Below are 13,632 nucleotides of genomic sequence, written 5' to 3' on the forward strand. Positions count from 1 at the left end.
GGTACAAAAGCTTATAAATCATACAGAATGAAGTTTTTTGAAAATCTAAAAATGCACAAAGGTTCCTGTGAGGGGTAGGGTTGGTGTAGGGCAATAGAAAATATAGTTTGTACAGTATAAAAACCATTACGCCTATGGAGAGTCCCCACAAGGATAGCTGACCAGACATGTGTGTAAACATAAATAAATAAACATAATCTACTGTATATTTGATGTTCAGTTTCAAAATATTCTGTTACCAGCAATATGTATAACAGTTAAACCATCTTTTTTTTTATCCCATACAGATTACGACCAATCTGCAGATTGCAGAGAATACAAGGACACATGGTAAGTTTGAGCTTTAAGCAGGGATAAGTATTCGTATAATTTTTTTTAAGTTAGTCAAGAATATGGACACATTTAATCAAATGTATGATCCTTTTCATTGAATTTTTTATGACCCTAAAAACCTTTTGGCCTGGTGTCTCTTATATAATGCTTGAAATAATTTGTCCTTTTTTCACCTGATATCTTGTGCTTAAATGCTTGAAATTATTAAAACTACATTTTATTTAAAAAAAATTAAATAAAAGAATATGTGTAAACCTTGACTTGTGGTGTACTGTACACGTTTTAGCGTAACAACATTGTATTAATTCTACATGTTTCTTCCATTGAATATTGTTTTATTACTGTGTCTCATCTCAGATGTCGAGTAAAGCTGGGTCTGAAGTTCTGTTTGAGAAAGTTGGGAACGCTGGAGTCATCACACTAAACAGACCCAAAGCTCTCAATGCTCTGAATCTCACCATGATCAGACACATCTACCCTCAGCTCAAGGTTAGGGAAACTGGAAACCTGGAAACCAACTTCATATGAACATTTCTGACTGTTAACCTGTTTTAATCATTGTGTTTTGTAGAAATGGGACAAAGACTCAGAAACCGATCTAGTGATCATTAAAGGAGCAGGGGAGAAGGCATTCTGTGCTGGTGGGGATATCAGAGGTATTTATGTGTAAGATAATCATACAGTTTTTCATTCACTCTTAAATGGATCTATGCATTGATAATGCAGTCAAACAGATCTGGCATTCACACTGAAATGCAAAAAAATATTTTCCCAGCTGTCACAGAAGCTGGAAAAGCAGGCGATTCTCTCGCTCAAGACTTCTTCCGTGAGGAATATATTCTTAACAACACTATTGGTATGTTTTCTCACTTCTGTTGCCATTTTTGAGGATTGATGAACAGATTTATTTATTTATTTTAGTAATAATTTTTTTTATTTGAACTCTTTTTAGGTACATATCAGAAACCATATGTGGCTCTAATTGATGGAATTACAATGGGAGGAGTAAGTATTGATCTAAAATGGTAATTTTGCTGCACAAGTTCACCAGCAGATGGTGCTTAGCAGAATATGGCATTAAAGGAACCAAAGGGCCAGAGGCAATGTGGGCCAGCTTGTCTTGTGTGTTTACAAAATATAAAAATAAATGAAGGACAAAGTGTCCTGCTTTATATAAAACAAAACATACAACCGTACCATTCTTTTCATTGTGTCACTATGAATTTGTCCAAAAACAGTAGGACTCTCATTGCCACTGGCTTCATGCATAATGAACAGTCTAGGGTTTTTCATTTGTAAACATATGCATGAAAATATTAATACATATTGACTCATGAGTTATTATTATACTGTATGTATTTTTAGTGCAATTCCCAATATGAGCTGCAAGCAAGTTGTGAGGCATTATGAGTCATAAACCCCTCTTTTAATCCTCTTAATTTCTGTCCTGCACTGCGTATTTTATCCAGTAGGTGTCAGCAGTAAGCTGATCTTGCACACAATCTTTGGGTTTCTTACGAATCAGTTCTCAAGTGCCCTCCCATTGGTAGGCTATTTGTGTTTGAGTAACACTTTATATTTATATTCATGTTGCACATTACATGTAGGCCTAAAAGTCATTCATTTAATAATTAATTACAGTTGCAGTTAGAGATGCATCACAAATGATTATGGATTCAAAAATGTATACTCAAAATTATTAATGACAAACAATTCTGCTTAATGAAAAAAAAAAGCAAAAACTATCGAGAGGTGCCTAAAATTCCTTATTATTCTTAAAGGAATAGTTTACGCAAAAAAAAAAAAAAATGTCACCCTCAGGCCATCCAAGATGTAGATGGGTTCGGTTCTTCACCAGAACAGATTTGGAGAAATTTAGCATTACTTCTCTTGCTCGTCAATGGATCCTCTGCAGTGAACGGGTGCCGTCAGAATGAGAGTCCAAACAGCTGATAAAAACATCACAATCATCCACAAGTAATCCACATGTCTCCAGTCCATCAGTTAACATCCTGTGAAGTGAAAAGCTGCATGTTTGTAAGAAACAAATCCATCATTAAGCTGTTTTAACTTTAAACCGTCACTTCTGGCCAAAAAAAACAGGGGAAAAGTCTATAATTGTTTAGAACTGTTTTTGCTTGCAAACAGTGCTTGATCTGTGCATATTTCTGATTCAGATGAGACGACTTTTTCACTGGAGAAAGCAATATTATGGATAGAGGACTGGTCTTTGGTTTGAAGTAAAAAAAAAATTAAAAAAAAATAAAAAAAAGGCTTGATGGATTCGTTTATTACACACTCGCAGCTTTTCACTTCATAAAACATTAATTAATGGACCGGAGTCATGTGGAGTATTTTTATTATTATTATGTATTTATCAGCTGTTTGAACACTCATTCTGACGGCACCCATTCACTGCTGAGGATCCATTGGTGAGCAAGTGGTGTAGTAATCTGTTCTGATGGTCAAACAAACTCTTCTACATCTTGGATGCCATAAGTGTGGGTACATTTTCAGCAAATTTTCATTTTTGGGTGAACTACTCCTTTTAAAAAAAAAATGTGTATTCATAAGCAGCATATTCAGTAGTTGTTCATTTTTATTGTAAAACTTTCACTATAACATGAACATATTAATCTGTACAAACTTTAGTGCTTAAGTGTAAATATATTTGAAACACTCTTTTACCAGCACAACCGAGCAGTTGAAATATTACTGTCTTCATAGTTTCATGGGGTTCTGGCAGTAGGAGAGCAATGCCACAGCAGTGAATCTGTCAGCTCCTGGTGTTTAATTGATCAGGGATTCTGTCAAGGTCGAGGTGCGGTGATTCGGCTGTGCATCCTTTGGTCTGAGCCGTTTGATGCATCGCTGCTGCGTGATATGTTTCAGCTGAGGACTCTGAACTGTTATTTAAGAATGGAATGGCCATGCAGGTTCACTGAGCGCATTCTGACCTCAGATGTCTCTAAGGTTTAGAAATGGATTTTTCCATTTACTCAGATATTTGAGAAAAAGAAATGGGCAGTAGCTGCAGAATCACAGATAATGTTATTACAGCGTTTGCAAGGCAGCACCATATTATTCCACAACTATTCTTGTTTTCTTCTTCCTCTTCATCTTTTTTCTGCAATTAATTTCTTGAAGAGATTATTTACTCAAAACATATGATGTTAACTTATGTTATGATGTTAATATCATGTTCCAAACCTGTATGCTAGTTAGTTAAATGAGATATATTTTTTATATTTCTTTTACATAGAAAAAAGCGTTCTTACTAATTTGTATTGCGTGTAGTTTAAGGGACATGGTCACTGAGCTATAGTTGTATTTTTGTTATTTTTAGATGATTTATTTCTTTTATTAGCAGCCTCCATTATGTTAAGTATTTGTAGCTGTTATTAAATTTATATTTTTAATAAATTTAAGATAAAACCGTTAAAAATCTCCTGCTGACCTGGGTTGATTATATAAAATTGAACCGCTAGTAAAGTTGTAAACATTATTTGCATAGGTACTTTTTTTTTGATTGGTTCTCTTTCTTGTATTTATTTGCATACTAAATAGTATTTGTTGTCTTCCGTTGTAGTTATTGCATCTACACTACTGTTCAAACGATTGGGGTCAGTAAGAAAGAAATTGATACTTTGATTCAGCAAGGAGGGCACATTACAAATGATCAACAGTGACAGACAAGACATTTATAAATAAATTGTATAAAAACCATTTTCAACATTGATAATATAAAGAAATGTTAATCCACTTTTAACACCCTGAAGTGTCTATGATTTCCTCTCATACTTATTCTAAAGCAGCTTTCCAGAATCCCTGTTTAGAGATGTAAGACAGACATAATAGTCCTATCAATATAAATAGTAGTAGATTATCCAATAAATCACCATGAACATCAGAATGATTTTCTCCAGTGGTCCAGCTTAATCTCTGTTTATGGAACACATTTAGTAATGGAGGAAATATGCAATCACTCATGAGAGGCGTAACATCATATCTCACACCTGCAGTGTATCAGTCGTTGGCTGAGTGTGATCTATGAGCATCTCTTTGATCCCTCACACAGGCCTGTCAGAGGGGGGCTGCGCCGCACCTTTAATACCTTCCTGACCTGTTTTTTTTTTTTTTTCTACTGCATATTTCCAGCTTTTGTAAGAACGCCCTCTGTTTGCTGTGATTATATAGCTAGTCTAGCTAGTCGGATCACTATAACAATGGTCTTTTGGACCCCACTGAATCTGCATTCTGATTAATTTTGCTTGTCTGCGTTGTCTTTTGGGATTTTGAGTTAATTTCCAGTCACAGCATGCAAAACTACTTTGGACCTTGCAACGAATATCGGCAGCATTGTGACCAAAAATTTATAGCAGCCATTACTCCAGTCTTCAGTGTCACATGATCCTTCATAAATCATTCTAATATGCTGATTTGCTGCTCAAGGAATTCTTCTTATCAATGTGGACAAAAATTTGATTTTTATTTTATTTTTTTTATTATTTGATGTCACCTTTATTTCTATAGTGCTTTATACAAGACATTGTGGCAAAGCAGCTTTACAGAGATACAGAAAAATAAATGAAAAAACTTCAAAACAACAACATTTATGTAAAACAGAAATGGTTGAACAACTTAATTCATCCTTGTTGAATAAAAGTTTTAATTAAAAAAAACTTTGAACAGTGGTGTATGAACGTTTGAACTAGATGTTAATAAAATAAAATAAAATCTTACCTGTGGCTGCGTACGTTTAAGCATGACTTTTTTTTATTTTAAGTTAACATGAACTTTTTAGAAATTTCCACCTCTGGCATTTTTAGATTGAGTGGTTTTCCAAGAACCTGATAAAGCTGTTTGCCTTCTTTTGGGATATCTGTAATGAAACGTTCCAGAGCGCTTTCATATTATAAAACCACGAGATTAAAGATGGTCTTTAAACATTTTAGACTAAATTTATGTTTCATATTAGTCTCCCAAAGAGGAGATGCTTGTGTTTTTGATGGAAACATACGTGCTACATTGTCCGCAGGTTTTCAGTCTGATTCCAGCCAAACATTTTGGAGAATCTATGAGAGTTTCCGCCGCTTCTAGGTGAATGATTTGATGCCTCCAGCTACAACATGTGCTTCCCATTTAACTCAGAATACTTGCGTTGCCACATGAAAATGCTGTTACCGAACTATTCAGTTTGCTTTCTCAGTCTGCTCTGACTCTGATAGTTTTGATGGTTGTTCTCACTTTATCGTAATCACCCTAATGAGTTGTCATGTAGGGGACACATGTACTGCTCTGATCACACCATGCTTCTCAAATCCCCCAGGGAGAAGATGATTATTGTCTTTAAATGAGCAGCCCGTTGAGAACGCAGCCCCCAGTTGGTTTCATAATAACTGATTTTATGATGTGTATTTTGTTTAACTAGATGAGTCCATGTCAGTCATGCTCTGTGATAATGATGAGTCACATCAGCTAAATATATTGAAGAGATTAAGACAATGATGCTGTCTTACACTCATCTTTTTTTATTACAGAATCAGGTTGAGTTGTGCAGTGGCGACAATGGAAAAAGTTGTAGACTTTTGGCCATGTTATTTTGTGTAACGACAAGTTTTCAAATTTTGCGCTTCCTGATGTTTTGTTTTTTTTCAGAAGTTGTTTCAAATTTTTTGAGGTTAATTTATCTAAAGAGCAAGGTAGCTAATGTTTTATATAATGCTATTATCGTTCAAATTAATACTTTTATTCAGCAAGGATGTATTCAGTTGATCAAAAGTCACAATAAAGACATTTTAAATATTACAAAAGATTTCTATTTCAAAGAAATGCTGTTCTTTTGAACGTTATATTGAAGAATCCTGTTTTGTGCCACGTGCACCATTTGTTTCTAATCCTACACAGTTTGTGAACAAGCTGTGAAGTTTCAGAGCACATAAAAATACGGTGTGTTGTACATCAGTGACTGTTTGTTATTCCATTCCTGTGCGTGCTGCTTAGGCGATGCTGTCGTGATTTAGGGTCTCAAACACTGCTAAATCATCAAACGTGGTGTTGGTGCTTCACTATGGCAACAGTGCTTTAGGGAGAGGCTTAAGTTCTGATGCTGTGCATATGGTTCACCACAATGAACTTTGTCCACTCTTTTTCTTTTTTCACACAATAGGAGAATTTTGCCATCTTCACATAAAATAATTTTCCTAACATGACAATCTATAGTAACCTGTCATTTTTAAAACATCACAGTTTCCACTGAGATATTAAGCAGCACAACTGTTTTCAACATTGATAATAATAAGAAATGTTTATTCAGCACCATCATATTAGAATGAAAGATCATGTGACACTGAAGACTGACGTAATGGCTGCGGAAAATTCAGCTTTGCCATCTTTACATTTTAAAATATATTAAAATAGAAAACTATTACTTTAAATTGTAATGATATTTCACAATATTAATATGTTACTGTGTTTTTGATCAAATAAATGCAGCCTTTGTGAGCATTAGAGACTTTTTTCAAAAACATTAAAAAATCGAGCAAACCCCTAACTTTTGAATGGCAGTGTATATCTATGTCTCAAAGAAAGCTATAGGATGTCTTTAGAAGACTTGTAATATAGCATATAAGTTATATGGATTTGAAACATGAGGATGAATAATGAGTTTTCATTTTTGGGCGAACTGTTCCTGTAGTGTCTTACAGTGGATGGGTGTGGAGACTTGAACCCTCATTCTACGGCTCTCTCCATCTGGTCTGTGAACATTGTACCCAATTATTGATCTGTACTGTTTTCTCTCTCTCTGCAGGGCGTGGGTCTTTCAGTTCATGGACGGTTTCGTGTGGCCACTGAGAAGACACTGTTTGCCATGCCTGAGACGGGCATTGGTAAGAGGCAGCCTGTGTTCCTCTCTCTCCCTGAGGGCTGTAACTGGGTTATACTCTGAGTTTTCATTAATAATGCAAGATGGCTTTGGTTTCACAGGAATCAATAGTACTTTATCCAAAAATATGGATGTGAAAAGTAAATGTAAAGCATACCATTTGCCAAAAAAGAAAGTGTAGTTTTGGCACATACATTTAAAGGAATAGTTTACCCAATATTTGCTGAAAATTTACTCACCCTCAGGCCATCCAAGATGTAGATGAGTTTGTTTCTACATCCAAAGAGATTTGGAGAAATTTAGCATTGAATGGGTGCACTCTGCAGTGAATGGGTGCCGCCAGAATGAGTGTTGAAACAGCTGATAAAAACATCACAGAGTAACAATCTATTTTTTTCTGTGGTCCACTTATAAGTAAGGTTTTTTTTTCACAAATATTACTTTGCATCTTGACTGTTAGATATGTCCAGTCTTTTAACTCATTACCAGCCAAAGTACAAGCAGATCAGTGTGAGATGACACAGCACACATTTTTGTAGCTAAAAAAAACCCTGTGTGTTCTGTTTTCTTCTCAAATCATTGCCTAGCCCAAAGACCTCTCCAAAGCAATCTTTCACAGCAGATTGTTCAGGTCAGTTTTATGTGGAAACAGTGTTGAGGGATGGTGCGGATTGAAGCACCTGTCTGATGCTTGTGGTCTCTGAATAAGCGGCATGCTAAAACGCTCCACAGACAGCGTCAATCTCCCTTTTGCTCATGGAAGGAATTCTGTCGATGCGGACAGCATCCGATCAATCTGCTGCTGATATGTAAGTGGGTGGGTCTTGTTCCAACCGTGGAGCCAACCGATGATTCTTGCACTGCAGTTTGCAGATTTAATTTCGTAACCTCTCATCTGATCTAGGTGGATGGCTCAGTTCATAGTGACATTAATTGTGTTAGAGAACAAAGTATAAAAACAGAGTACAAGCACAAATTGGCAAATTTGTAAAGTTGTAAATAGAAAAAAAAAAAAAAGATTTTTTTTTTTCAAAATGAAGACGAGAAGTTTTCACACTTTCAGCACTACAATTCACATTCAGACCATTGTTATTGCAGAAAATTCTTGCAGATGCAACTTGCTTTGGTAATGCGTTGTCTAATGCAATTATATTTTACATTTTTTTTAAGCATGACCGAACATTTGGGATCTGTAAGATTTTGACATGTTTTTGAACATTTATGCTCACCAAAGCTGCATTTATTTGATCAAAACTACAGTAACATTTGTAATATTGTGAAATATTATAACAATTTAAAAACAACAGTTTTCTGTTTTGATATTGGTTAAAAAGGAAAATAGAAAAGCTGAATTTTCAGCAGCCATCAGTCTTCAGTGTCACATGATCATTAAGAAATTATTCTAATATGCTGATTTAATGCTTTTTAATAAGAAACATTTCATATTATTATGAATGTTGAAAACAATTACTTTGCGTAATATTTTTGTGAAAACAGTGATACATTTTCTCTACGATCCTTTGACAAATAGAAAGTTCAAAAGAACACTTTTTATTTGAAATAAAAATCTTTTGCAACTTTTAATTGTTTTTTACTTTCAAGTATTAATTTCCTAAAATCAGTTAACAGTTATACCACTGCTGATGTTTTAAGAGAAACTGAGCTTGTCATAAACTTTCAATTCTGTCATCACTTACTCACCCTGAAAATACGTGGTTAGACATGAAGGTGAGAAAATGAAGACAAAATGTTCATTTTTGGATCCAAAGTGAATGTTTCCACATTCATCTTTCATAACCATCCTCTCAGAATACATCCATGTGTGCTGCATCTCGCTTTTATTGCACATGCTTTAAATTTTTCGTGCTTCTTTTCATTCCACGTCCTAATCACACCCTGTGAATGGTATGTCTGGAGCCTTGATGCGGTATAAATCAGAATACTTTGCCCTTGTCCCTATCACATGCTTCTACACATGTAGGCAGAAGTCTGCCTCGGCTATTGTAATTCATTCTGGACTCTTAATGAGAGGGCTTTACAGCATTTCCTCCTGTTGTACAGCGTCCTTCAGCTCTTGCAAGCCTTGGGTAAAGACTCCCTGCGGAACTGTTAGAGTGGCAGGAAGTAGTGCTAATCACAGTCTGTGACACATCTGTTGAGCGTCTGTGCACGTGCGTGCGTGTATGTGTGTGTGTATTTGATTGAGTGCATGCACAGTGTCTGTGTGCCATCACCCACTAATCCCATTAAGAGCCTGTGTCTCTCAACCCCAGATGAATGAATAATCCTCTTTGGGTTTGCACTTGTCTTAATGGTTTATTCTGCGGTAAGGTGGCCAGACTTATGAGTCTCGTAGCCGGGTACTTCCTTATAGTTCTTCTTTCTTGACATGAGGTGGTTAAACAAGTACTACATCATCATGTGCGCATGGAATTTGTGTGGCTCTTCAAAAATCTGCCTATTACATTTTATATCATATTATTTATTGCAAATGAGACTTCAGTCATATAAGCAGCATAATTTAGGAAATCTGCATAAATAATTATTATTTTAAACAGGTTTACCCAACAGGTTTCAGTAGTGTATGCCAATTTGCTATTTGGACAAACACATCCCAGACATCCCACCCCAGACTCACACTGTTGGTAGATCCAGGGTTTCAATCTAGAATTAAAAGAATTATTTTTATTATTTTTTTTACTTTTACATAAATTAGTACTATTAAAAATATATTTAGGATGAATAACATTCCAGATGAGTGAAGATACTCTTTTGAAAAACATATTTATCTGTTTGTTTTGTTTTTCAGATGAGACTCTAGCAGTGTTATCTTAGTATTATTGATATACTAGTTTTTGTAAATGTATTGAATTTTATGTTTTGATTTTAGTTTTAGTAATTTTGTTGTGTTTTGCCATTTTTATTAGTTGTAGTTTTATTTCAATTAGTTTTGTATTAATTTTAGTTTATTTAGTTTTAGCTCTTTAGTACTTCTTTTAGTACTACTTAAAACTAAAATAAGAAATGTTGCCTCGGCAATACATTTTTAATAATTTTGATCATATACATTTTATTTTATTGTAGTTATTTTGTTTCAAGTACCAAAAATGTTTTTTATGGTTTTAGTTTTAGCTAACAATAACAACCCTGAACTTGGCAGCATAATAAACGTTTCTATGAAATCTGCATAAAACATGATGATTAACAAATGTTTAGAACAGGTTTTAAACATGTTTGTCCTATTGGCAGCATTGACTGAAAAAACACCCAAGCTCACACCATTGTTTGAGCCGCTGTTACTATGTAGGGTCTCTCAAACAAACAATGTTTCAATAGTGTTTACACTTTTCTGGGAAAGAAGTGGTACTGGGACTCTTGTGCAGTTTAAAGAACTGATTTTTTATGTATGCTTTAACTGCTCCAAGCTAAGTGGGATTCTGGAAGGAAAGCACCACGAGCAGCATGGTAGCAGTAGCCTTGAGCCATTTGTGCTGAGCTGTGGTATTCGCCCATGGTGGCACCTTCTCTGACAATGTGCCAGCCATCTGTGCGCCGAAAATGCCCCCCCGCCCTCGCCTGCAACCTGGTTCCACCCCTTCACCCCCTTCTGCTGATAGATTATTTGCTATTTGAGTCTTACAACTATGCCGGCCATGAGACAAAGCCACTGGTTGAATGGCAAACGTAATCTGCATTTATGATATTACATTTGCCTCCTGGAATGAGGTCAGGGACCTAATCCTGTCCTGCTTTATTCAGAATTGTACCTCCTGCTGAGTGTGTGTGAGGGGAGTGGTTATTTTTCTCAGCCCTTGCTACTAAAAAAAAGCACATCAGGTTAATAATATTGTTGCGCCACACTATGCCATTTCAAAACCACATCCTGCAGACTGAACAATGCATTTGATAACTGTTTATACTAGAGTTTTACAAACTAGGGGCCATGGACCTCTTGCAGGTGCCTGTAATTAAATAGTGTAAAAAAAATATTTGTAGAATAATTCTTCAGTATTTGAAGAATTTCACTTTTGACTTAAATTTATAATTTGACTTACTATTATAATAATTGCATTCAGTTTTTAAAGACATGAGTGGATTATCATGATTATTTTATTATTTCTAATTATGTTTCTCAGGTTTATACTTCTAATATAACTCCAGTGGTGGGAGTTAATTCTTAATATAATATGTTATTATCTTTTGGCTTTAGTAATGGCAATATAACATCCAATTACTTGATTTTGGAAACAAAAATCTAAAGTTTTCTTTATAATATCATGTCTGCTACTTTTCCTACATAGCATAAATGGTCTGTACATGGAAATATACAGCTCCCTCAATACTTTCGGAAGAGTGTCCCTTGAGATATTAATATTTGTTGGGTCATTGGCATAAAAAAAAGTAATGCCCCTGCTTTATGTGACAGTGAAATAGCTCATATAATCAAGGTCTTTTATTCAAGTATTTCCTCAGTCTCAGTTTTAATATTACTTATGAAATCACTTGAGCAATTATAATAATTCCCTAAAAAGCTGATTTATACTCCTGTGGCCAGAAAATAATCTTTTTTTCTTGTGTAAAGAGCACTGGAAGTCATGTCTCATTGGTCCTGTACAATCTTAAATTGAAGAACGACAGCACAGCATAAGCACGCAGCAGATTTAGAGTGTCACTATGTGGCTTAAACAGTGAATAAATCTTATTAAGAGAGGCAAGAACCGATCGTTATGGATTGAAATACATCGCCAAACTGTTTGTTCAGTGACCTTGAGTTCGTAATTATTATTTTTTTGCATTCATTTTCTCAATAAGGATTTTTAAAAATCCTTCAATAAAGAAGCCTTGAACCAAACCGCCCAACTCTGAATTACAGTACATTTGATTCAGTGCAAAACAGTGTTTGAAACTATGAAAGAGAACAGACTTTAATCAAAGTAAATAAACTAGTCATCCCATGAAGCACTGCAATCAATTCATTAATATAAGATATATAAAACATATGGTGGATATTTTTCAGTGGAGAAAAGGATTGGGAATTTTGTGTCCAGATTTTTACTTTATGTCATGCTCTAAATGGCTTTTGTTTTGTGTGTTTGTTTCTATAGGTTTGTTCCCTGATGTTGGTGGTGGCTACTTCCTGCCTAGACTTCAAGGCAAACTAGGCCTCTTTCTTGCCCTGACCGGGTTCCGCCTCAAAGGGAGAGATGTTCAGAGGATCGGGTTGGCTACTCACTTTGTGCAGTCTGACAAGGTAATGTATATAGAGACTGACCAATATACTGGCAAGTTTATCAGGTAATATTTGGCCATTTTGAGGTTACAAAGATATTCGATTGGCCAAATAAATAGCAATCCCTTGCGTCGGTTTGTCGTAGTCTGCTGATGGGTCTTGTGAATAGATATTGCACATTTTTCTCTTGTCACAGATTTTTGTGAAATATTGTAAAATATTGTTTTCATTTTTAGCTTTCATTAATTGTATATAAAATATTTTATATTTTACAAATAAAATATATAAATATTAAATAAACTTAACTTATAGTTCATTTATATTTTTATATAATTTATAGCATTATAACACATTATACACACATATTGGATATATTGGATGTGATTGTTTCATGTTATCCAATGTTTTCACATCCAGCTCCTGGTTAGAACAGTGCTAAGAAGAAGCTATTATGATTGTAGAACAGTTTTAAGACAGTTTAAAAAAAGATGAAACTCAAGTTCAAGGTAACGATGACTGGAAGGGAACTGTGCTGGTGCTGGCCTCCTGGGATTTTGGGCTGCAGTTCTTGCATTTGATGCTGAAATGAGAGAAGTTACTGAAAGGAGAGGACTTAGTCAGCATTTCTCAGGCTTGCCAGTGAGCGTTCGGCAGCAGGGGGCGACCGAGCCCTGACACTACGCCCAGTTCATGTGCCAGAGGTGAAAATGAGGACCAGGGCTTGGCACTGCTGGAGAGAGGGGCATACAAGCCTACGCACACACACACACATCCTCTGGCCAAGGACAGACGACCAGCAGGATCTGGCGTACACGCTACACACAGAAGTGACCTGTGATAAAAATAACCAAAAAAGGGCTCTGAGGACAGGGCGTCAGTTTGTACCGCAGAACTAGTTTCAAACTCAATTTGTTTTATGAGCAATGTAAAACAACCCTGACAATTATATATTGAGTCAGCCTGTATTATCATTCATTATCACCACGAGCAGCACAGGGTCAGGGAATTTTAAAATTGTGATTTTCAGGCCTGGAAAGCTGTATAAATTAAGAGCAATTAAAAAATAATGGAAAAACGTGCGTTTTTATAGTGAATATACATTTTCTAGTCCTCTAAAATATTTAATTAACTAGATGTTGTTCCCAATCTCTGTAAAAAAAAAATATATATATATATATATATA

At 35.3% G+C, this 13,632-nt stretch overlaps 1 protein-coding gene across 1 annotated transcript in view; it reads left to right on the top strand.

Moving 5' to 3' along the window:
- LOC107741945 (3-hydroxyisobutyryl-CoA hydrolase, mitochondrial) overlaps positions 1 to 13,632 on the top strand; it is a 24,053-nt gene that overhangs the window by 692 nt on the left and 9,729 nt on the right. The window contains exons 2-8 of the mRNA XM_016554760.1: positions 288 to 330; positions 691 to 822; positions 905 to 989; positions 1,109 to 1,189; positions 1,286 to 1,338; positions 7,145 to 7,223; positions 12,325 to 12,470. Of these exons, the coding sequence (XP_016410246.1) occupies positions 288 to 330; positions 691 to 822; positions 905 to 989; positions 1,109 to 1,189; positions 1,286 to 1,338; positions 7,145 to 7,223; positions 12,325 to 12,470 (619 nt within the window). The remainder of the gene's footprint in view (positions 1 to 287; positions 331 to 690; positions 823 to 904; positions 990 to 1,108; positions 1,190 to 1,285; positions 1,339 to 7,144; positions 7,224 to 12,324; positions 12,471 to 13,632) is intronic.

Source organism: Sinocyclocheilus rhinocerous, unplaced genomic scaffold (genome assembly GCF_001515625.1).
Source record: "Sinocyclocheilus rhinocerous isolate Xijiao unplaced genomic scaffold, SAMN03320098_v1.1 scaffold226, whole genome shotgun sequence".
Lineage (NCBI taxonomy): Eukaryota > Metazoa > Chordata > Actinopteri > Cypriniformes > Cyprinidae > Sinocyclocheilus > Sinocyclocheilus rhinocerous.